Raw genomic sequence first — 25,903 nt, 5'->3', positions numbered from 1 at the left:
ATCAAACGCTGTCTGCTTTGTCTATCAGGCTGCCTGTTTATCTGCCGACCTTCAGTATTTGATTGTGGGGCTGACCTGTCTGCTTGTCTGCAGATCTGTGTTTGCTTTTTCATTCATTCATCCTGCTTAAGAAATCAATATGCCTCAAATGAAGTGCTCGTGCGGCACTGAATACTGGATGAACACAAACACCCAAAAATAAACCTGAACAAAACAAAAACTTACTTCCCGATAATCGCATGTGTCTGCAAGTTTATGGGCATGTGACTTTGTTGCATGTCATAGCCTGAAGGGACTCATGTCATATCTGCATTTTCTCAGTGAGGATGAGACAGAGGGGCAAAACCATGAACTCCCTTGAATAAGGAGTGTGCACTACATTTTTGAAGTCTTTGTGTCTCATCTTTTCGCCCTGGTTTTGAGTCTGGTCAGGTAAAAACTCTTACACATTTATTTAAAGTAAACAGAATTCTTTAATTCAATCAAAATGTAATGGTGAGACATTTAAAAGAACAAGGTGTTCCTCTGCAGGCGTGACCCCACCTTCTTAAAGAGTGCTCTTAATTTGCACAATTTGCACTGCTTAATCCTTGCCATCCTTTCTTTTCGGACATCCTCTTCTCCCCCATCACCCTCCATCCCATCCAGGCCCAACCAGGGGCCCCATACCCCACCATGGAGCTCAGGGTCAGCCATAGGATCATCTGGTGGATTTCTTGCCATCACAGCTGTCTGGTTGTACTCTGCCAGCCTGATCAAAAGGTGCTTTACCACCTCAGGACGAGATTCTGCCAGATCCCACCTCTCATAAGGGTCAGCTGTGATGTTAAACAGCCAAACAGACTTTCCCAGCTCATTGCGCCGTTTCTCTAGTCCCTGCCACCGATTTGGACCATCTGAGAGGGCTTGTGGTGGTATCCAATCACCGTCACCCACGTTTCCTGTCAATAGCTTCCAGTCACCAGCCCTTATCACTGCCCTTATTGCTGTGTCCCAGATGCCAAAGCCATTGAGAACCAAGGCCTTGTTGTATAGCTTCCCATGCTTCCTGGAGATTGGGTCAATGTTGAAAAGGATTTCAGTTCGAGGACAAGGTAGGCCCTCACTGATGGCAGCCCACACATCATGCCCATCTAAGTCAAGGTGGGACTGCAGGGTCCCTGCCAGCCCCAATAATGTGGGATACCAGTCAGAAACATGGATCAGGGCCTTGCTGATGACACCCTTCCTCTTCAGGAGGGGGCTGTGGACAAAACCCACAGCCCGGATGCCTCCTTCCCAGTAAGTGCCTTTACCACCTCTAAGTGGCCAGTTGCTACCACCAGAGAGCGGCTGCCCACCGTTATCAGAGGAGTAGATCAGAACTGTGTTTTTATAGAGCCCACTACTCTTCAGTTGCTGGACCACTTGTCCAATCCCATCATCTAGACAGCTTAGCATAGCTGCGAAGTGGCGTCTGAGGCGATTGTTCTGAGCATCGTAAGGGTGCAGAAAATGGTCAGGTACCTGCAAAGGTGAGTGGGCAGCCTGAAGAGACAAATAGAGAAAGAGTGGTGTACGAGGGTCGTGGCGTCTCAGGATCTGCTTCACTCTAGTGGGACAGAGGGAACATTGTCACTTTTTGAAAATATGTTTCCTCTTATATGAATATCCTAGGACAAATTTAAATGTTATGTTGTTTTTTTTAATTAAAAAAAATGTATACTGCACAATTCTGAATCCTTGATGCTAACCTTTCTATGTAGAGCAGAGTAGAATAATTGCCAGTCATCTCCCATGCAGGCTTGTCACCATCATGCAGATCAAATCCACAAGCTTCAGCCCCGTCACAGCTCTGATAGGAGAAGTGATCCCCGCTGCCCGTCAGCGTGCCAAGGAAACTCTGAAAACCACGTCCTGTGGGTAAACAGCTAGGCCTACAGAAGCCCAGGTGCCATTTACCCACCATGTGTGTGGCATATCCGGCTTCAATCAGACGTTCTGGTAGGGTGGGAATGTCCGTAGGTAAACAGAGAGGTTGACGTGGCCGGATGATTGAATGCTGGAGGCCTGTATGAATTTGGTAGCTGGCTCCAAAGGTGACAGAATGAGAGAAGTAAGAAAAGTGTCAGGCTCAAAATTTCAAGGTGGTTTGCATAAACAAAGCAAAATAATCTGTAGGTTTATTTTGATGCTATAAGTGGCACAAACTTTCATTCCAGTTCTGGTTATTTTTTTGGTGATCACACCAGAAATGTGCAGAGCCCTGCAGAGGCCATCGATCAACTTGTGATTTGTGACCATGAGAAATACCTTCTTCTCACAATTTAATCAATTTTTTGACCATTCGATACAATTTCTTCTCAGAATTCGAATAAATCGTGGCCATGAGACATAACTTATTACCACAATTTGTGTAATTTGTCACGACAATATAACTTGCTCACAGGCTTTGATAAATTGGTGGGAACACGTTATAGTGTGTCTTCTGCCCCAAATTAATTAAATTATTGAAACAACTTGTATCTTTTGGCCACAACTTATACAGTATACTTTTCTCTGTCTACGGCCACTCAGGGCTAATAGGTGTGAGAAAGAGCACTGATCCCATTATAATAATGATAATGTAAGGATAAGAAAATGACTCACCGTCCTGTCATAAGTTGACTGCGAGAGGGTGAGCAGATAGGCTGGACATAGTAATTTTCAAGTTTGACCCCCTTTGCTGCCAGTCGATCCAGCACAGGAGTGTGGATATCAGAGCCATGATAGCCAATGTCTCCATAACCCTGGTCATCCACCATGATGAAGATAAGGTGTGGGGTTTTGGGCCCTTGCACCTCTCCATTATTTGTAGACGCAAGATCACCCATGCAGCTGAGGTCATTGAGCAGGATCATCCCGATCACCAGCAGAAGCAGAGAGCAGATGCTTCCCTTCATCTCCAGCTCTGTAGAAATACCTACCACGCTCTGATTTGGAGTATTTTCTGTTCTGCTGAGTCTGTAGTAAATTAATCTTAAGCTGGATCACTTTTGCAGAAAAATGAGAATCTGTGTGTCCAAGGAACGGGTCCAAAAGTCTTATCAGTCCATTTTCCAAGTCTTAAATTTGGTTGTATAACATGGGACTGAGTCAGTGCCAGTCGCTGAGGTGGGTGGAGGAAAGACTGCTGTCTGTTGTGTGTATGAGTGTGTGTCTGTGTGAAAGACAGAGACACACAGGTTTACACTTTACAGCACCTTACTACATTCCTCAGTGGTTTCAGACGCCTAAAACGATGAACGGGAAGACACACACACACACACACACACACACACACACACACACACACACAGAACTATATAGTACTGACTGTGTAGACAGGCACTGTATATTAAACTGACATGCTTCCCCATCCTCCTGTAAAGAACATCTCAGTGGTGGAAAAAACTGCAGGAGGCCAGGCTGAAAATTTGATCTCACGGAACAAAACACGCCATCAGTAAATCCAACACAGTACATCTAGACTGTCTAGACCAGGAACAGAATCAGGTTAATCATCATTTCAGGTTTTTTATATGATGATGACTTTTGTCAAGATTATCCTAAGTCTGCCTAGAAAAGGGTCAGTTAAAAAAATAGTAAAGTTAAAGTAGGGGACACAATCAGGAGAAGATTTTGGAAGATAATAAAAGGAACTACAAATACAACAATGCAGTCATACACCTCCATGTGTACATCTCTCGTGTGCCTCTCACAGTGACATAGATGTTGACCTTTGACCACCAACATCTTTTCAGTTCAACTTCAAGTTCCTGTTGATGAATGATTGGATTTTGTGGCAAATTTGAAGAAATAACTAAATCTAAGAAGCAATTATATTTTGTTTTGCTGTCATGACAATAAAAAAAGAAAATGTGCTTATGTAGGGTGGGGAGGGCACACAGGAGTTGAATGGGTCTTTTCACATTTTGAGGAAGTCCAACACACGTATATAATCATAAACTGCTGCACTGACCTATAATTGCTGGAGTAGCGCTTTTGTTAAAGGGAGTTCCACCTGTACTTTTAGCGCTATTAAAAGTCAAAACATCTTAAATGGAAAAAGTCCTTAAATTTATGTTTGGGAACAACAAAAAGAGGAGTGCTGTGATGCCAGTGAGTATAATAAAATTTAGATTAACGAGAATAATTCAGAAGGAAATATGACACGTGGAGACATGAAAGAGAAGGAGAACAGGTGGTGCACACCAGTCAGATCAAAAAAGAAGACACCTCACTTGCTTTCCCCATCAGTACAGCAAGAATGCCTGGTGTCTTCTGGGTGTGAAAACTGTGGCGGTCCAAATAAATTTTAAGTTACACGCAGAAAACCAATGGGAAACATCTGGATGATTGTTATGTCAGTGAAGTTCAACACCGCTGTTAAGCTACTAAAACAGGTTCATGGCAGAAAATATTTGCAATATCTGGATCATTCACAGATCTCACAGTAACAGGTACTCCGTCGTTTATGAAATCTTTCAATATATGGACTAGTAGAACAGTAGGCAACAATGAGACGGAAGTGAGAAATTATTTTTTGTAATGCATGTTCATGGAACTGTAATAAAAAATGCTGTATACTTTAACTAGCTGTATACTCCCACCAGCTGCTACTACTGCTACTATCAGAATTACCCTCACTAGCACTGTCATAACTGCTACTTTAGATTTGTGCTCCCATTAAAGCACCACTAGAACTGCAACAACTCATAATACAACTGTCTTCCATGTTGAATATTTCAAACTATACTTTAAATTGCTAATGAAAGAGCGTGTCTTAATATAATGTCAGGTGAGGACCTGATGGTGCTCCTTCTCTTAATAGCTTTATCCATCCGGGAGCGAGAGAGATTTAGTACATCTTGTGCTCAATGTAGTTGCTGAAGTCTTGCTCATAATCTGGAGCTGTCACAGATCCCACTGTCCTAAACGTGCATAAATTTGAGCCACCATCCGAGACCTATAACCATAGTATTTAGGGTAAAGATGACATTGGCGAACAGCCAAAGACACAGCAATTTCCATTTCTGCTAACTAGCCAACTTAGCTTGTAGTTATAACACATACTGTACTGCTAAGAGTTGAGGATTACTTGACAGGCTGATGTGATGAATCAGTTTAAAGCGGGTTGGTACGTGCTTATGTTGGCACATCTTATTTTGTTTACACAGAAGAGGAAGGTTGTTGAATTTTGAAATAAAAGTGAATCAAACTGAATTTTTGTCATTTTTTTACAGCATAAATTCTTGAATAGGTGAGAAACATGACCAAGGCTCTGACCCGAAATGGATAATAAAGGATTTTTATTTAATTGTACAACAACCTCTAAAAGAATGACAACAGTATCACTAATACGGTGATTACTGCTAACTTTTGGAATTCAATTAAAGCTCCATTATGATTGATACAACCAATAATTGAACTGTTATTTCCCGTAATGCATATTAAAACTATGCAAGAAATTGCAAATGAATATCAAATAATCATCATCAGCTCTTTTTGGCCCCCTGAAAATGCACAATTAAGAATCAACTGACAACACTAACTGTGCCACACGGGACAGCGACTATGTCTGAACATCCGGTGTTGTGATGAGAGCTTGTATCGACCACAAGGCTCTTAGCCTTCACCTCATCGCCATCTTCTTCCCATAATGCTGACATGAAATCAATACCTCAGAAATGAGTCAATTTCCTACAGTGCCTTTTAGTCATGAACCCATGTTGCCTCACCCAGTGGGAAATTTTACAGTCTTTTTCTCCAAAGAGAAGAGAGAACCGGATATGAGAGTGATTGAGATGTATGGCAGGAGAGGGAGAGATGAGAAGTGGATGGGCAAAAGAACTGGTTGTTATTGGGAACACAAAAATACATAAAAAATAAGAGGAAATAAACAAAGCCAATTAGAGGGAGTGAAAGTGAATGTGAAATGTGCATGGGGAAAAAAAGGGAGCAACACAGTCTAAGATGCGAGTCAAACATAAAGTGGCATAAAAGGAGCAGTCACTTTGTCTTGCTGTGTGTACAGTACATCTGGGTCTGCGGGTGTAGCCATCAGTTTGCCTCAGGGAAATGCAGGGAGACATGAACTCTGTTTTACCACTAAGTGGGGATGGGGAGGGGGGGTGTATTAAAATGGAAAGTGACAAATGTCGTCTTGAGGAGAGAGAGAACATGGGATGGCGATCTTTCCTCAAACGTCTGTACACTAAATGGGACAAGACAAGGTAAAACCTAAGTATGACTGGACTGAGTGGGTCGATGTCCAAAAATAAGACCAAACTGTGGTCAAGTGTGTCCGTAATGTGAAGAAATTCACCTGGAAGATGGAGTGGAAGGTCACCCTATTCCCTGCAGTTCTCTTCCCTCCCCAAAAAGGTGTCCTGACTGACCAAAGGAGGTGCTACTGCAACAACCTGGACTCTCATCTGGCCTCCCGCCCACAGACAACTGCCAACTGTGTCTGTATGGACACCCAACCAAGCCAGAGGCAACTCTGGGAACCAAAGCAGTGGCCCCTGTGTTGTTAGGCAACACAACAGACCACAGCGCAACCTGCATTTACTGTAATGAATGTTGCAGGTATAATGCATGTTTGTAGGCCAACCAGGATGTTTTCACTGTCACGTGTTCCCTAGACCAGAAGGATTTTGGATGATAAATTGCATAAACTAAACTGTGGCAAATAAAAGTAGATGAAAAGTCAGGGTTCTAAAAAAGAAAAAAAAAATTCAAAAAATCCATTTGCACCAAGATATGAGAACCAGACGTTCAACGATGCTAACTTATTTCTGGAGTTGGAAACACATTTCAGCGCTGTGCTATTTGAGAAATGGCTGCTGCACGGCTCCCTGATGAGATAATATGAAACCATTTATGTCAATTCAGTGTAGGAGCATCATCCAGAGGGATGCTCCATCACTCGACTGCCACATCAGTGGATCACTCCTCTACTTTCTGACTATCTGTTTTTAATCCAAATATAACCTGATAGACTTGTTGCAAATTCTTTGAGACTTAAAAGGGACTATAATTCTTTGGCAGTGCATGATAAACACGCATGAGAGTGCCACCACACTTTCTGCAGCACTCCAGGAAAATGTCTGCAAACAGCAAAGAATGACCATTAATCATGACTGTCAACTTCAGGTGAACTTTGCGTCCAGTGTCTTTTTGTGTGTTAACATGTGACTGTTCCGGTATCTGTCTGAGGGCCAAGTGAGACTTAATGCAACGTAATGATCCAATTTTGGACGGTTTTTGAGCAGCTAAGATTTAAGTTAAGACTTAAGGTCAGAGTTGGGTTTAGGTTCAGCTTAGGTTATCCAATCCATTATGTCAATGAATGTCCTCACTAAGATACAGTAGCTGTGTGTGTGTGTGTGTGTGTGTGTGTGTGTGTGTGTGTGTGTGTGTGTGTGTGTGTGTGTGTGTGTGTGTGTGTGTGTGTGTTGTGTTTTGGAAAAGCCAGTGGTGCAGAGTAGAAGAAAGTAGCTGTGGGTGTGATTTATTCATGACGATGAATAAGTGACTCACTCAATCTGGAGCCACTCTGTAGAGGTAGAGCTAAAGTGGGGGAGTTAGTGTGTGTGTGTGTGTGTGTGTGTGTGTGTGTGTGTGTGTGTGTGTGTGTGTGTGTGTGTGTGTGTTATGTCTGCATATGTGTGTGTTTACTGCGTCTGAAAACAACTTTTATTTTCAACATTAGAAGGAGCTCTATTTTTCTATATAAAAAAAGTTCCCATCTGAGATTTTTTTTTTTATCATGTTTCCGCCATACGCACATGATGCTACAGTAGCTAAGAGTGAGTACAGGCTAATGGAAAATGTCCATCTGTATCAATCCCAACCATCTGACTGACCCCTTGGTATCCTAATGCAGTTTTTTGAAAGCTTCCGAAAAGATTTTTAGTTCGTAGCTTTGCATACTGTCTGCTGTACATTACAACAGGGAATTCTTCAGAGAAATAGCTTCATCACCATTGTCTGGCAGTGACAGTTATTACAAACAACAGTCAACACAGTTAATGTCACGGGCTCAGTGCAAGTGTTTCAACTACAGCTATCCAACGGTGGATTAATTGCTTTGAGGGTTCCACAATCCCTGTGAATGACTCGTTTCACTGTCAGAATGTAATCCATTTGGTCTGATAACATTTGGGAAGTCCAGAGGAGCTTCACAATTGGATTATTTATCCACTCTCAATCTAGCAAAGGGCTAACAGCAAGTAGCCAGCTCAGCTAGTGTAAGTATCTGGTGGTCTGCCTGCAGAGCATTCTCAGTAGGGATCCCACTGACAGAGCGTGAATGTTGCCATATACAAAAACTCCACTTACTTACAAATACTTAATTAAACTGTGAAATACAGAGAGATTTACCAAGCCGCAATAAGCTTAATGAGCATCGTGTGAATTTAATTTGCAACGGCTTGAACAGAAGTGATGTTCCTTTATGTTAAAATACGATGACCTTCTGTCTAAAAGAAATTTAGGTGTGTCACATGGAGAAAATACATTTGCATTAAATGTGCAAACAGCAAAGTGAAGATTCTGGCAAGAATACAGCGCCATACATCCATCAGCCTCTCCTCAGTAGTGGTCCTGACAGACCAGGGACATCACACCAACACTCCCGCCAAATCTGAAGGTCACACCAGAGACCTTGGCTCTGCTGCTCCTGAAATAGTCGAGGATCATCTTCCAGACAGCAGACACTCAATACACCCTCTATTCTTCTCACTTTACTAAGCGAAGGACTGACAAGGCTGAGGATCCCTTCGGTCTCATCATATCAAACTAACCATGCACCCTGAACATGCAGGTGGCTGAAAGTCAAATTCACAAACTTTAGGTAAACTCCTCCTCCTCTGCAGTACCTCCTCGGCAGGGGCGTAGCATCCCATCAGACTTTTCCCCAGAGGAGGGTGAGTGCTGGGTTTGACTCATAAAAAATGAAAGGGATTACACAAGCTCACTGTGTGTGGGTGTGTATGTGTGTGTGTGTGTGTGTGTGTGTGTGTGTGTGTGTGTGTGTGTGTGTGTGTGTGTGTGTGGTGGTACAGTCAGTGGAGAGCGCCACCGTGAGGATTAAAGGGATACTGCAAGGAGATTGACCGCAACAATAGATGGGATTAATACAGGGCCATGAAGCTCAGGTTGTGTCATAGAGGCCCACAGATGTGGACGTAAGGGGAAATGTTGCTGCACTTGAGAACAACAATGGCAGCATGTGTGCAAGCACATACTAAATCTCTCAAAAACAAAGTTTATTGAAGGCTTAATTTTTTTAAGGAGCATTGACTAAAAGAAATCTCAAAGCAAAGATGAATGTGCCAGCAGGTAGTGCTCTGCAGTGAGTAAACCTCACTTCCCGAAACCTAAAGAGATGCAGTGGCAGTCCAGCAGCAAGCAGTACTTCACAATGCAGGTTACATGTAGTGGCAACATTTGAAACATCGGGGGAACATCCATATGGAGGAAAAGAAAGAATTTTGTACGATCTAATAGTAAGAGGAGGTGTATATCAGTGTCTGTGTGCACATGTGGCTTTTTTTCACACAGATGTTGCCAGACATGAAAAGGTAAATCATTGCCTCTGAGCCGTTTAACCCCATGCATTTGTTTTTGTGACAATAGATGCATTAGAACATAGATTTTGTGGCCTGTGTTGCTATTTTCTCTAACATTTTGCTGTTTGTTTGTTTTTTTACATTAGTAACTTCCCAGACTTTACAAAAGCAGGAAAGGCTATGCAGTGACAACACAAACTAAATACCGCACAGGGAGAGTTTAAGTTCAGTCTGCCTGTTGTTACCTGTATGACATTTTTAGACAAATGGTATGCACAGTTGTTTAGTGCGGGTTTGCAGGTGTGTGTATTGTGTGCATGACTCACTGGTGACAGCATACTGAGGTTATGAGGGGCCACCTGGCGGCATGCCGCATCTCTGTCATGAAGCAGATGACACAAGACTCATCTCTCCCAGGACACCCAGAGAAAAATGCAGCGCGGTCTGTCACACACTGGGGTCAAGAGTTCAGCGTATGAGGGGAAAACTGGCTGGAGGACAAAGGAAGAGAGAGGCAAAGTGAAAGCGAGGTGGACAGTTCAAAACATCGACTAGAGTCGAGTTTGTCTGTCAGCCTGTCAGTCATGAATGAAAAGTCGAGTGGCTGCAAACAGAGCAGTGACTTTCTGTTAACACACATCTCATTCTGTAAAGACCAAGACATTATGATGGTGGTATAACACTGGTAGTGGAATTAAACATGAAGAAAGGGCTTGTTGGACACAAAAAATTAATCTCTGGAACAACTTAAAACCAATCAAGTCCAACAGGACCTTTCCCCAGCAGCCATCTTGGCATATCGCAGCACAGGTGTGCTTGATCAAATTAATCATGGTTCTGTTCTGTTTAGTGGGTCACAGCTATTCCAATTGGCCAGCACACACAATACCAGTACCTTGGCCCAGCTTAATGGAACATCGCCACCATTAATGTTATTATTTACACCTGTGGTTTTACCCTGCAATGACACGTGGCTGCTGTGAAAGCGGCCTATTGATATTTAACTTTTACACAAGTGGAAATTCTGACATCTTCAAAATTGCAATTAAGTCCAAAAACTTAAAACATGCAAGTTATTGTCACACTATTTATCCAGAAATACACATACAATCGGAAGAAGCACTCAAACACATGCAATAAAGTAAAGAAGATAAATAGTTAATAATCTAGGCCGTAAAATAAAAAAAAAAGACCATGACATATGAGAAACAGCAAAATATGTGAGATTGGCCTCACTTGGTGAAAAAAATGTAATCAGCCTGCAGAAATCTTATAAATGATAGACCTTTGTGGGAAAAAAAAACCTTGTTCATGAATATATTGCAAAATGTCAAAACTGCATCTTCTTCAGAGTGGGAACCAACCTTTTTAACTTGACATTTTGAAAATGTGAGACTCTCTAGGGTCACTTAAAATATGTTTCCCAAACGGTACAATAAGATGTCACGTACAATGTTCTCTACAGCTCTTCAGTGCCAATTTTAACTTCCTCTACAAATATACGGAGAAGTTCTACAAATACATTTGTAGTGAGCAAATGTTATATTTTAAAAAACACTGTCTTTCAAAGAAGATAAACCACAGTGTTGTTTATAAAAGATTTAGAATCACTGTAATGTCTTCTTTTCACATTTTATTAACACTGATTATTGTCTCTTTAAGGTGCATGGCTTATGTTGTTCATTAGTATGATGGTCTCATTTCCACCTCATCCGTGGTGGTGGTGGGGTGGGGTGGGGTGGGGTGGGGTGGGGGGGCTGGCACTGACTGGTTGGCAGCGTCTTCCATGCTGGCACAGACAGCTCAGTTAAAGGGCACTCAGTCTGTGCCTGCTGCTGCTTCTAACCAAGTCTGTCTGTCAAAGTCCTCCAGTGAAGGCAAGTTGGCCAACAGAGAAGTTATTAAAAAGAAAGAAGGACAAAATGTCTGCAGCTGTCTAAAGAAAAGGAGGGAAAAAAAAGATTCCATGAAAACAACAAAACCTTGAAAGGAGAGACAAACTAATGAAGAGGGGGAACATGAGAGGAATGATGCCTCACTTAAAAGTTCTCCCATGTCCACAGGAATAAACACTCTGTCTTCCTGCACTTCCTCCTTTTCTGCAATAATTTGCACATCTTTGCCACACCTTTCTGCACCACTTTGCCGGAGCACGATACAAACCATGATGAGTAAAAAACCCATGAGGCCACAGAGGAGAATTAAATGGTCCAGACACACTGCTGCATATGGATTTTGACCTTTTTCGCACTCTTTGAAAGACGGCCAACTTTTGTACTTTGCAGAGTAACTTTGCGGACCTTCTCATGATTTGTGTTGACTCTGCCCTCTTGTTTTATTTTTTCTAGATCCCTCTCAAGTGCACTATTTTTGAATATTTCTCACAGTCTATTTTTGGTGTAGTTGAACAACTCTGTCAGGGAATATTATAAACCTCTTTTCTATTGAAGGATATGTCACTGTGCAAGTAGTCTTTCTGTGACAGTCAGAATCAAAATCCCAAAAAATCACTGTGTTTTTCAAGTGTTTGAGGGGTTACAGATGTTGCTAACAGTGGCTTTGAATACGCATCACTGTAGCGCCCTTTAAAAGCCACTAACTTTTAATCTGGAATTTCGAAGTAGCATATAACTTTTCTTCAGCTTTAACTAAAATCTCATTACATGTAAAGCAGGTTTCTTTATAGTCAAAAATATGTTACGATCTGTACAGTGAGAGTATAATAAGTGACATGAAGGCTGAACAACACCAATATTGCTTTCATGCGAATTTCAGACAGCCACCATACGCAGGTAATCAAAAGACAATAGAATGCCTTTCTCAAACTTGACACAAATGAAAGAAAAGTAGCTACACTACTTTTAACCACAAGAGGGAGTAGTAGGCACAAGTTTTCTCTAAACCATAGCCGGATGGTTCTTTTCTCCAATACCTCTCTGTCCCTGTGTAACTGCAGATCTTACGTGATCTGGATCAGTTTGTATCTGTGTCGGGGAGACCGTGCTTCTGCTTGTCCAGAGAGGGTGACATTTCTTCTGAGCGTCTGACCCAGGACTGATCTTGGTTACTATCCTGAGGTTTGGAGACAGCTGCAGAGCAAAGCTGCCAACAGGAGCGGCTATCATTGGTAACCTCCAGCAGCATTGATAATAGCAACATTGCCTTTCTAGCAAGGGAATCATCCAGCCTCTATCAACAGGTTTCAAGGCCGCTGCCCCAAAGGAAAATACAACATATTAAAAGCAAGTTACATACTTGCAGGGCTGCTCAGGAGACTGTGCATGCATTAGAGATTGTGTTTTTTTTCCACTCTTTATTTAGGTCAAGATTACCATTAAATGTGATTTCAGATTGAAACATTAAGATAAACCCGGTTAGTCGATATTGTATAAGCATGGAGGTCATTACCAAGGAGGATGTTTTTGGTGGCACTTCTCTATTAGCAGGGCTACATAAAACTTTGAAGCAGATTTTCATCAAATTCAGTGGAGTGGTGAAAGACGGGCCACCCAAGGACATGCAAGCAAGGACAGTACCAAAACTATTCTAGGGAATACAGTATAGTTAAGATTGTTAGATTAGAACTATACTTGTAACTATAAGAAATGATTTAAACATAATTTCAGTTAAAACATCTGTGTTGTTCAGTTCACTATTTTCTTTCCACTTTCCCTCCACCATCACTTCATTCGGACTCCAGAATGCAGGAAAGAGCAAGCCATGTATATTTAGCTTGAAGCTAATGGCGACTGATGTTAGCAATAGCTACAGCAACAAAACAACAGCAAAACACAACAAAGTGTCACATTACAAGCGCTCAAGAGTACAAACTGTAAAGTTCAAGGGTTTGCATAATCGACATCTCCATTATCCAGCTCAGCAAACCACAAACACTTTGATTTTATTTGTTTTGTTTTGTTTTGGTTTTTTTTGCTGTTGTTAGCCGTCATTAGCTTCGAGCTAAATATATGTGGCTGGCTCTTTCTCTATTCTTGAGAAGTGGGAAAAAAAAAAACAACATCATTGTGAGGGCAGGGCACATATTTGTCAGTAATTAAAAGGCAAAAAACACACAATCAGGGTGCCGTTAGCGCTAGCCGCTCTAAACTAATATTATAACTTAGTTGTATTATTATGTATGTTGATAATCTGTTCAAACTGTTTGTGCACAGCCCTCACAAATAATGGCTTGGTACAGTATAAGGTGGCTTGGTCCCAAGGTGCCTTGTTTAAAGTGAAAGTGCAGTGAGATTATGCCATATCTGACAGTTTATAAAGCAAGTTGTGATTCTACATCTGTGATTTTCTTCCTTTTTATAGATGAGGAATGTTGAGAAACTTTGTTTTTCTTGTCAGTTTTATATAAGCAAGCTCCTGCCTCATCTATGCTTCAAGGTATTTGTGATTTAGCAGTTCTACCTTGGGACATTTCCCAATGTAGCTATGCCGGCTGCTCATCCAGTACTTATCCTAAAGGCTCTATGATGACAGCCCAGAATGTCTCCAGGTCCAGAGGAGCTGGCAGTGTACCGCTGCAGTCTCAACAAATTACAACAATTAAGAAACAAGTGCCAATGTTGATCCAATTTGATAAATCAAAAGATAGCTCAACGTGATTAATTGAGAGTGGTATATCCTATCATGGCAAGAGATTTGAGAGTCTGACTAAAGGTTACTGATGACCTCAATGCTGTAAAGCCAGATATGAAACAGTTCCATTTGGATGTTCCAAATGGTAACTTTCCCTTGGTCTGCAGGGGAGCAGGCGCAGCAGCAGAGGTGGTGGTGGTGGTGGTGGTGGTGGTGTCCTATTTTTGGAGGGGCTATCAGCGACTCAGTGGCATAGGTCTGAGTGACAGGACAAGTGTTGTGCTGGACCCTCCCCTTACTCATTTGGGGCAGGCATTCCTCAGTGTAAGCAGCCTCAAACCCCCTCCCATCATATTTCTCCCTCCTTCTCCCTCTCACTCTCCCTTGGCTATGATGGTTGGCCCACTCTGGGTATGGGTGGGAGCACAGAAGTGTGTGTGTGTGCGCATGTGTGTATGTTCAGGTGTGAGCATCGGCCTTGGAGAGAGAAGTCAGTGCCCGGACAGTGTGGCAGGCAAAGTGTAGATCAGAGCTCTGTGAGGGGGCCCTGACTGCTTACCATGGGGCCAATGCACTGAGGGCCCCCCAGACACATTTAATACACAATTCGGGGTGGAAAATAACCAAGAAAAAGAAGAAAACTTAGAAAAAAAAGACAAAGAAGGCAGTACAATGGTTGCGGAGGAAGTGGTTATAACATTGTCCGGTGGAGCGCCGTGGGGCTTTCGTCTCCAGGGAGGCGTGGAACACCAGAAACCACTGCAGGTGGCTAAGGTAAGTCAGGTCGATGATGATCATTTTCAGCTGAAGTGGAATGTGGACAGCTATGTTTGATTCAACAACCTTACTAAACAGAAGTGAAACATCATCAGATATATTAAGTCAAGATGGATGGAGCTGTGAAAGAGATGAAATGGAATATACCGGCTGCCGCGCAGGTTGGTTTGGGGCCTAAATATGAGTCATCATCTCATTTGAGAGTAATCTTCATGCATAGCACTGACGATTTATGTGATCTTTAAAATTGCATATGTCCTCTAAAATTATAGTGATTCTGACAGAAAGGGAATGAACTTCATGGTTGGTCTTTTACTGACACAGTTCAGTAAGAGTGGTGACTTGTCCATATTGTAACAGATATATATATATATATATATATAGGCATTGTGGTCTTAATTTTATAGACTGTTAATGGGTCTTTACTGTGAGCAGACATGTCTGCATGCCATTGACCTGTATCCATCATCAGATTAGCACTACAGAATATAATTTTAGAGAGGAACTAAAATCACTCCAGTCACACTTGGTAATGTTAAAGCTGGCAGGACACCTGAGATTTATTTGGAAACAGTTATCACAGCAGAAACCACAAAGGTGAGTTGAGAGTGAGCTAGAGGGTTTCTGACATTCATGCGATTCAACCCAAACACCAACCAGGTTACTGTCTGAGAAATGCAAAAAAAACAGAGAACTAATTCAATGGGTAAAGGAAAGTTTTATCCAGACATGTCTCATACAAACTCCCCTCCAGCTAATTTTACTGCTGTAGTGCAAAAGTCTTTATGGCCAAAATTGGGTGCCCATATTTGGCACCACCAGCAAACAGTTCGGATTGGAATCAGGATTTCCATTTAAGAAGAGATTGGACTGGAAGCCAAAGATGAATACAAAAATGGCTAAAATGTTTAAGAAGGCTTTTAAACAGAGAAAAATCTAAAATAGATGTCTATAATTTCTGACAGGTAAAGTATGAAGCTTGTGCAAAGACTCTCAAAGGAGTTGTGAGAGCAAACTAAATGCATTTACATTTCCGACTTCATCTTCTTTTACAGTTTCTTTCCAGTGATTTACCATGTAATCATCATGTGTGACAAGAGCTTTAAATAGCATTGATCCAATGTCACTACCGTTCACTCTGACTTTAGCAACTCAATCTCTGCTGAAAGAGACATGCGTATCTGCAACACCTCTCGTGATATCATTTCTGTAAACCTTTGCTACAGGCGCTACATGCAGACATATCTACATGCATGTTAAATAATTGTTGACTGAGCAGAACCTCTTTTTCAGGTGGCTATATTTGGTCGAGAAGCAGCAGGTCATGGGGTTTGCCAGGGTGTGCGTTTCAGCTCAGTACTCAAAAATGAACCTCATATATTTTGTACGTGCACTATGTCACTGCTCACTTAAGAGTTTCTGGACTCTTTCTTGTGGGTTAGAAATTCTGGTTGCCTCACCATGCGACACCACATGAATAAATTCTGCTCCAGCTTCTAAAAATTTTGCTCAGATTTTTTGCAAGCGTTTCCTGTGGCTTTGTGGATTAAAACAATATAGAATTGGTAACGATTGGAACTCCTTTTGGTCATCTGAATTAAAGCTGTTGATATGACAGAGAAATCTCGTCTGTAACACACTTTTATTTTCACCTTTGTCTTAACAATTATCCTATAAGCCCGTATAGTTAGCCACTGTATTTCCACACAAACGTTCACAATCCGATTTAAAATGAAGTAATGTCTTCTATCAAGAAATTATATATTCAGAGCTGTTTGTGTTGGCTGATTTTCAAGAAATTTGGTGGAACATTTTCTGAGTAACAACCAATCAAATTTTGGTGTGGATCAAAATTATCGAGCAGATACAGCATTTACTTTTTGATTTTGCTAACATGGTGAGAAGGGGTATATTTGACGTAATGTTGCGAGGCTGGAGTGGGTGACATGGCCACATTCCGAGTGGGAGAAGATTTTAAACTGTCATCAAAAATGTCTTTTAAAATTATCCTCGCTCACACATCATTTTAGGCAACTTTGTCTTCTTTGATATGATGTAACTGTCTAAGTCAAAAATTATTTCGCCCTTCCAAGCAGTTAGCATCACCAACACAACCTCAAACTGCAGCTGGAGCCTCCCAGTTGATTGAGATTAGCAGGCTAGACTGCTTCTCTAAAGCTTGTTGGATTTGCCAAACACTTCCCTGACATTTCTGTTATACAAACTCAGATTTTAGCTCTTAATTGTTTTAACCCTTTGTTTCATGGTTTATTACTTTTAGAAATGAGCTGAAGCCCTGCCTCTCATCTTAATCTCAATGATTGGAGCAGTCTGCATCTGAAGTCACTGCTGTTGGTATAATTTAGAACATTGTATACTCAAATATTGGCATGTCAGTCCAACATATGGGTATGTTCATTTTCATAACAATATTAAATATGTAGTGACTCTTGATTCTGTATGTTTTTATCAATTTGCAGGGAAATATGACATTGACTTTGAAAGAGGTCTGTGCTCTCTGAGTGCACTTCTAGTCTCCTTCTAAATTTGTTATTCCTCGACGAAATCCCCATGTAAACCAAATCCATAACTCCATTTGAAGTTGAATTTTAAGGTCACCATTCCATTGTTTTGGCTATGATAGACCTGCAATACTTGATTAGTAAAGAGGAAAAGACAATTGTTCTCACATCTAAAAAAATATTTCAAAATGTACTAAGAATTTCTGTAATATTTAAAATTTGAATGATGAAGATCATACACTCATCACTCAAACTTTTAAGTACCTTTTGACATGTAGTGAAGCTTCTTATTCATGCATCACAATGGAATCACAAGGTGAGTGTAGAGCAAAGGTTGCCCCACCTATGAACAGCAATTGCTCAAACATCCAATCTCACATGTAAATAATGAGCTGTGTATCTTCTTCGAAGTCTTTTATGTCCTGGACCACTGCACATAGGCGGAAGTAGAGAGAAAAAAAAAAGATACTGCTTCGATCGAGCTTTTATTTAGATCAATTTCCAATTTAGAATCAAAATCATGACACGCCTAATATAAACTAGCCACCTCTATTTGTAGATGACTTATGCAGAATGTGGTGGTGTGTACACAGAGCCACTGGACACCCAATCACCTTTAGAGCAATGGACAGCTGTTTCTGTCTGACTATCTAAAACAGCATGCTCCTTCACCCCTGAGAGCAAGAGGGCGTAGTCATGTCAGGTCTCAGACGATAACATCTCAAACAGGTGGAACAGTTTGGGGTTTGCTGAAAGAGCCAGCGTGACAGTGCTGGGCTCCTGCCCGAGGGCCTGTGCCTGCACGTGTTTGTGTGTTTATATATGAGTTAATGTGTATTGTGTAGCAATCTATGTGGTGTATGTAAGCATGTAAGGGTATTAGAACTGTGATACTTTGCAACCACAAGGTGACTGACCAAATGAATAACTGATATCCTGTCCCACATGCAAGCACCGGCCACTTTAACGGGCTTAGCTAAATGGGGATGTGGGATTTCATTACATGCACCCCAGAATAGCTGAAAAGAAAACTAATTAAGCCAACAAAAGCGAGTCTTTCGTACCTCTAAAATCAAACACAAGGTCTTCATTTGATACATATGATATATGCAGTCAACACTGCAGTAACTGTCTTTAAAAATGTTTAAAAGTCCGTCTTGAATTTGTGATGGAACATGTTGACATGGTTTGGATAGACCCAGGGCACTTTATGGTGGGCAGAGTGCCATGGCCCTGACAGACCTTGGGCAGCAATAGCTATGCACCAAATGAAGATGGCTGCTGGCTGGCATTTCCCTCTTTAAGTGTGTATGAGAGCCTCACTCAAGCTGCAATATGTGGCGCATGTCCACATCTCCATATGTTGGGACAAAAAAATGCTCTGTTTGTCGCTATCACAAATCAGTACAAGACAGCAATAGAGTCATGCCACGTTTTCATGTGTCAATGCAATTATCACATTTGAACAAAGATTCAAGTGGAAGTGATACAACAGCAAGGGAAGACAGATATATATATATATATATATATATAGAAATATATTGTAATATCTGTCTGTCAGTCTACTGAGAGAGAAACAATGTATGCAAAACACAAGAAAACGATCTGCGCATGAATCACTTCTCTCTCAGCGATACTTCACCCCAAAAAGTGCATTTTGCTGAAATAATTATAATTAATAATTTGCTGAAAAGCCATAGCTTAGCTAGAGCCACTAGTGCTTGCACACACTTGTAACACAGAGCCGGAAGAGTTATAGCGTTCTAGAGGGTTTGAAAATAGATGTTTTAGAATAGTCTCGCTGTTGTTAGCAGTTTAGCACTTATTAGGTGAAGTATATTTTTACTTTTCTCCAAACTCTACATACAAGAGCGATGACAACTTGAGTCAGAGAGAAATGAGCACTTGAGATTTGACTTGAACTTGTCAATTTGAGGTTGGACCTGATTTGAGAGTTGAAAGCTTAAATCCCGAGGCTTCACCAGGCTTTGTATAGCAATACACTTAAATGCATTACATGTACTTGGGCTTGCACACTGTACATTAAAAAGGCTAGTAATAGAAGAACGATACAAATACGATGACAGTAATCTTAACTATTTTTATTTCTTGGGCTTTCCCTCAAGGCATTAAAACGACAAGATTTTCATGTGTGTATTTGTGTTTTGCAAATTTGTCTGCAGGTGCGTAAGCGCAGTAAAGCTTGCAGGGCTGGGCTGCGGGAGGCTGATGAGCTGGTGTCCATCAACGAGCATCCATGTAATTCCCTGTCCCACGCCCAAGCCATGAACCTCATCGACAGCTCCCCGGGGATACTACACATCCGGGTGAAGAGGTCAGAGGGACAAAAGAGTTGTGCTCACTCAACAGCTTTAATGGATATAGCTTTGAAAAGCTCAAAAACTAATTTACATTTTATATCTATTTAAAAAAAACAAGTCTTTGAGGACAACCTCAATCCAAATTTAGCAAATTAGACTCATATCTCAAGGCCTTGGTTTATGTAAAAACTTCAATTTGTTTGCAGGGTGCCTGCTGGGTTTCAGTCTGTGGTGCTTGTGACCCGTGCTCCTTCCCCGCGTATAGACAAAGAGTACCGTGCTGCTCTACGTGCCATGTCACCCACCCTCCTCCACCATGCACCTGTACGTGAGGTCCACCGTAGCCAGTCGTCCCTTACCAGCGGCTTGACGTCTCCACCTGGGAGTGAGGCTTACTATGGTGAAACTGACAGCGACGCAGACGTGGCGGGCTATGAGAGGCAGCGCAGACAGAAACGCCGCAGCCCCAGCAATTCAAATCCAGGGAAACCCACAGGACGGGCTTCCCCTGAGGGCGGGGAGACATCAGAGATGAGTGGCTACGACAGCGCTCCAGATGCACATGTTTACCCCACTTTGCTAGATGGACACGGGGGAGATGGAAACGGAAATGGGGGGCTACCAGGTGTGGCACGAAGAGAGGTGATTTACCAGCCTCCTGGTCCTGGGATGTGGTGCTGCCAGACATCCACAGAGACTTCTTCCATCATCTCCTCAGCAGATGACCAGGGGCCAAGGGATGGGGCACAGGAGGAAGAAACTGACTTCCTGGAGCCAGCTAATGTGCCACTGGTATCTCCTGAAAGGGCCAAAGAGGCACTGATGCTCCACTCCCGCAACCAGCTTGTGCCCATGGTCGGACCCGTGAATAATCCTGTCGATGAGGAGCTAACAACAACGTATACGGAAAAGGCCAAGCAAGCCAGTAAGTGCAGCCGTGTAAAAAAAAAAATAGTGAGTTCTATTGGCAAACTTATAGCAGCTACCTTGAAAACCCATATATCCTATTTCTAAATCACACATCTAGTATTGTCTCAATCTGGATGTTACTATTAAAAGCCAAAAAAACAACAACAACCAAAAACACTGTTTCTCAGACATATGATCCAACAATAAAAAAAACAAACTAAATAACCATTTTATCCTTAAGGTTGGTGATTCAGTGTAAGTAGATTCCAAACCCAGTTAAAGCTGTTTAACACTGTCCAACCAGTATTATTTACTACCACCAACGTCCTGTGTAACAACCCCAGCGATAAATCTGAGCGCTCTGAAAAGCACCTCCAGCTGCTTTTATGTATCAGGTAGCAATGACAGGACAGCTACTTCACTGGCCCACTCTCTCTCCTTCTTCTCTGACTGCTATTCTTGCTGTCCTTTAATATTTTTATCAAATTCATGAAAAGCACAACCTACTTTGTACTTAATATATCAGTCACAACAATGACTCCTTGACTGTGAGTTTCAGATTGGTGCAATAACAAAATGAGAAGGATATTTTTCAATGTTTCTTTAAAGAATACGGAACAATTATTCTTTTTAAGTTTTGCTGAACAATAACCTTGAAATATCTTATTGTTTTTGGAGAAATTGTGACAACTCACTGATGCAACTGACCCCCTAAAAATTACAATCTCCAATTACTTGTCATCCCATACATCATCCATAATAAGTCCAAGTTTAAGGATGAGCTGTGCTATTTGAAGTGATAGGGCTGTTTTAAGTACTTAAATAAATTTACGCCTGTAAATCCCTTTTACCACCGCTGAGTTCAGCTATATTGTTCTAATGTCCATTTAGAAGCCATGTCCCAGACATATTACAAACTCTTTTCACCTGGCAGCAAGCTACTAATTAGGGAACAGAATTAGGTTGTCTATGATAATCTGCTTAATCCCAAAACAAGTCAAAGGATATGTTGTGTCCACCCTTTGAAGTTCTCCTTCCAGTCACCTAGAACATGCAACTTTCCACAAGCTTGCTAGAAGTTTGATGTTATGTTGAGTTAGTATATGCGCCTACTAACGTGCAAAGTTATCCTTCACCCCAGCTAATGTGAGAAGCCAAAGGATTGTGTGGAATTTTTTCCGGAACTGCCCCCTGTAGTAATTCATGAGATGACTATCTGTTGAAGACATGGCAGGGGGAGGTGTTTTGATCTACATGTCAGAGTTAGTTCTTGATGTAAAGCTTAAATCTGCTACTCAGACATCTCTGAACTCCCTTTAGTATTTGTTCATGATGTAGGGTCATTAAAGTTTTCACATATTTGTGTTGTTTTAATGATGTATTTTTTAATATATAAGTCTGTGTCAAGAATGAAAACTACCCATTTGTTTTTGTAATTTATTGAATGCAAATTCCTAATAGTTACGGCTTTTACACCCTGCAGAACTGAACAGGGGAGATACACTTCAAGACAAGCAGGTAAAGGAAGCCAAAAGCAAGTGTCGAACAATTGCATCCCTACTCACTGATGCTCCCAACCCTCACTCCAAGGGGGTGCTGATGTTCAAGAAGAGGCGGCAGCGCTCCAAGAAGTACACCCTCACCAGCTTTGGGAGTGTTGATGAGGACAGATGTCAGGACTCACAAGAGGATGATGGGGTGTGCCCTGGAAGTGAGTCTGAATTTGATGAAGATGGCTTTTCGTCAGCCCCGGACCCAACTTGGGATAGTGACTATTTGGATATGCTGGAGAAGAGGGCAACTGCAGGCACTGAAGGTCGTGGGGATGGGGAAGAGAATGCTCCAAGTCCAGGTTTGAGTGATACTACAGGCAAGGGTGCCCAATTGTTTGAGCAGCAGAGAAAGAGGGCTGCTGAGCATGCCCTGAAGGTGGAAGCAACACAACATCAGGCTCCTCCACAGTCTCAAATCCAGGAACAGTCTCAGTTACACCCAGAGATACAACCACAGTTGCAACCAAATATCCAGCCTCAGCAGATAACACAACCTGACCCTATAGCCATACAACAAGAACTACCCCAAGCCCCACGTCCAGTTGCTGTCACTAACGGGGACCTATCCCATTGTACAGATGGCACAGCCTCTCCACTTATGGCACCTAAACCAACCACGGCCACAGTGACTATTCTCACGAGTAGTCAAACACCACCAGCAGAGACACCATTACCAGAACTTCCAGCCAGTAATGTCCTTAATAGAACTGCCCGTCCTTTCACACCTGGCTTTATCACAATCAGAGCTGCCACCGCTCCTGTAACATTCAAACCACCTGTAACAAAGACAAGCCAGCGCCCTGCATCAGCAGCTGTGGTGCCCCTACCATCTACTCCTGCCACTGAGCAGGCCATTAACCCGACAGTCATGTCACATCCACCACCTGGTCCTCAGTCAATGATCCCCCCATCATCCTCTACTCCTCCAGTTCCCTTGGTTCCTCCAGAAGCTTCTGTTACCTATCACCCTTCAGGCTTCTCAACCTCTGTAGAGATGATGCAGACCACCCAATCTATGACCACTGCTTATCAGGCTCCATTTGTACCTGTGCCACAGTTGCCTATGCCTTCAATGCCTTCAGCTCCACAAGAACTAGTGGCTCCAGCTCCTGTTCCTCTGATGTCACAAATCCCAAGTTCAGCTCATCTAGTGGCACAGATTCCCCCAAGTCAAGTGTCAGTTGTTCAGTCACCTCCACCTCAAATTTGTATGCCACCTGTAGCTCCAGTGGCAGTTGTCTCCCAGCCAGAAGCTGTAGCTCCAACACCTGTTCCTGGTCCAGGAGGTCGCACAGGAATCTTACTCGAGGCTCGGCGCCGTACTGGCAGCAAACCCAAACCTATGTTCAATGTACCAGATGTCAAGAAGAACTCTCCCAACCCTGAGCTGTTGTCAATGGTGCAGAACCTTGATGACAGGTCTACCCGGTACAAACAAGGCCAACCACCTGAGGCAATCAGTGATGGTGCAGGGGAAGAGAAAATTGTTGAGTTTGGAACGGGGAGGGTCCCTCCACCAGTGGCACCCAAGCCTCGGGTTATGCAGGAAGCCCCACAGATTCTTCAAGCAGGAGGTAAGGGGGCCCAGCTTTTTGCCCGCAGACAAAGCCGCATGGGTATGTATGTAGTGGACACCCCACCTGAAACACCTTATCAGCGGGAAGTGGCCTCATCTGCTTCATCTGGTGCCACCCAACTCCTTGATTCCTTCTCCAATCCTCCCCATCCTTCCAGTTGGAAATACTCCCCGAATGTCCGTGCCCCTCCGCCCATTGGGTACAACCCACTACTGGGTCCCTCTATTCCTACAGGGCCTCAAAGGGAAACAGCAAGGCCTAGCAGCAGGGGAAGGGGAGGCTCACAAAGAGAGGGCATCAAAGCTCTGGATGCCATGAGAAGGCAGCCATACCAGCTTAACTCTGCCATGTTCAGCTATGGTGGCAGTGCTGCCAATCTATCAACCTTGCAGCAGGATGACTATACCACAAGAATGGTGGGCAGCTCTTTAACATCTCCTAAACAGATCCCTGTTAGGACTGTCCGTGCCTATGAGATCAAGCGATTCTCCACACCCACACCTATGTCAGCACCCACTCTGTCTCCCAAAGTCATTGCACCCCGCTCAGCCACAACCCTTGGAGAACGTTTGAATCACTCTGGCATGACTTCCCCACCTCCAGGTCCATTCAATCCAACCCCACAACCTTTCTTGACACCAGCACCTGTAAATGCCCCTCCCAAAGCTTTACTAACACCCCAAACTGCTGGGCTGCCCAGCCTCCCAAAATTCGCTGCCCCTCCTATTCCAGACCCTTTAGCCCCTATAGGTCCTACGCCTTACAGTCCAGTCTCATACAGCACTGGGCTTCAGGCAGCCAAGCAGTTCCAGAGTGCACCCGAGCTCAGAATCACTTCCTCTTTGCCCCGAGTCAAGTCCAACACAGTCCAGGCACCCAAACCACGTTTTGTGGCCACTAAGGGAGGAGTCCAACCCCATGTCTGGAGACCAGGGGCAATGTAATTTGCAAGAAATCATCAAAAACCAAAGTTGGAGATCTTAAAGTTCTATTAATTTAGGGCTGTTTCACTTAGGCCATATATACATTGGTTCATAGTTTCTCAAATGACAATATTTTGTGTTTCTCTTTTAACAACATTGTAAATTGAGATCTTTTTGGTGAGTTTTAGTGTTGTGAGGTGGTCAGACAAAACAATTATTTTTAAGAATCACCCGAAGCTTTGGTAATTAACATTATCCAGAGTTTAAAAGAAGTATAAATCATGAATAATGGCTTAACATCTACCTGTGGAGAATGTTACTCATCATATTGTTAGAATTTTTGTTTTTGTTTTTTTTTTTGCTGCAAACTAATTTACCCACACATTTATCCTAGTAAAAGTAATACTCGCAAATCCTGTATGCTGTAAAGTCCACTATGTGCCTGTCCTGGGGGAGGTTTGTGTAAGGCTTCTGAAGATCTCTTTCTAAACATTTAGCAGAAATGCCAACTAAACAGAGCCTGTACTGAATTATTCTTTAAACTTGAAATTTCAGAAAGATGTTGAAAATTAATACTTGCAATTATACAATAAGAATAAATCACTTAGGAATTACTGGTGGTGGAGGATCATAAGGTAAACATAGAGGGCTAACATGTTTTGGCAAACAATAGTCCCAATAAAAGATGTGCATAATGTGTTTTTCCCACCAAATATGTCATTTTCAATAAGAAATTCATGATGACCTAGTTTGCACATCCATGGTTTCAAATGCATGCCCAATTGAAAAGTATAAAATATGTTTTAACACCTTATTTCACTATGGAACTATATGGAAAATAGGGTTTCTTCTAACAAAGTTTTGGTGAGCTTTAACAAATTACCTGTGCTCACTTTAGCAAGGCAACATTATGAATGGGTAACCCATTCAACAAAAGCCCTGCCGTCACTTCATGTGCACTTGCCAATGGATATGATGGCATTCAGTTGTCACTTATACACAACAGAGCCTACTTACTATTAGTGTGAACTTTGCAGATGTAACTCTTACATTGTATTAAACAAATGACACGGATGAAGGACTGTGTATTTTGTTCTGGTGAATTCTGATTTCATATGATGCTGAACAAAGGGAAATTGACTGAAAAAGAGGCACC

General features: G+C 42.3%; 3 protein-coding genes across 4 annotated transcripts in view; 1 reads left to right on the top strand and 2 right to left on the bottom strand.

Moving 5' to 3' along the window:
- The window catches only part of camk2g2 (calcium/calmodulin-dependent protein kinase (CaM kinase) II gamma 2), a 105,041-nt gene that overhangs the window by 68,170 nt on the left and 10,968 nt on the right, over positions 1-25,903 (bottom strand). The gene's annotated exons all lie outside the window — the stretch shown is intronic.
- LOC147247280 (arylsulfatase I) lies at positions 505-2,921 on the bottom strand. Its single transcript, XM_086181308.1, has 3 exons — positions 2,629-2,921; positions 1,734-2,066; positions 505-1,591 (listed from the first exon to the last, which is right to left on the bottom strand). The coding sequence occupies exons 1-3, from the start codon at positions 2,919-2,921 to the stop codon at positions 505-507; spliced, it is 1,713 nt and encodes a 570-aa protein (XP_086037434.1).
- On the top strand, positions 14,838-25,510 carry synpo2la (synaptopodin 2-like a). Its single transcript, XM_086180503.1, has 4 exons — positions 14,838-14,939; positions 19,648-19,799; positions 19,992-20,710; positions 22,178-25,510. The coding sequence occupies exons 1-4, from the start codon at positions 14,838-14,840 to the stop codon at positions 24,766-24,768; spliced, it is 3,564 nt and encodes a 1,187-aa protein (XP_086036629.1). The 3' UTR covers positions 24,769-25,510.

Source organism: Aulostomus chinensis, chromosome 16 (assembly GCF_037954235.1).
Source record: "Aulostomus chinensis isolate RoL2024-O1b breed Wild chromosome 16, RoL_Achi_v1.0, whole genome shotgun sequence".
Classification (NCBI taxonomy): Eukaryota; Metazoa; Chordata; class Actinopteri; order Syngnathiformes; family Aulostomidae; genus Aulostomus; species Aulostomus chinensis.
Note: the sequence above shows the minus strand (reverse complement) of the source record. Positions and strands in the feature narration are given on the sequence as shown.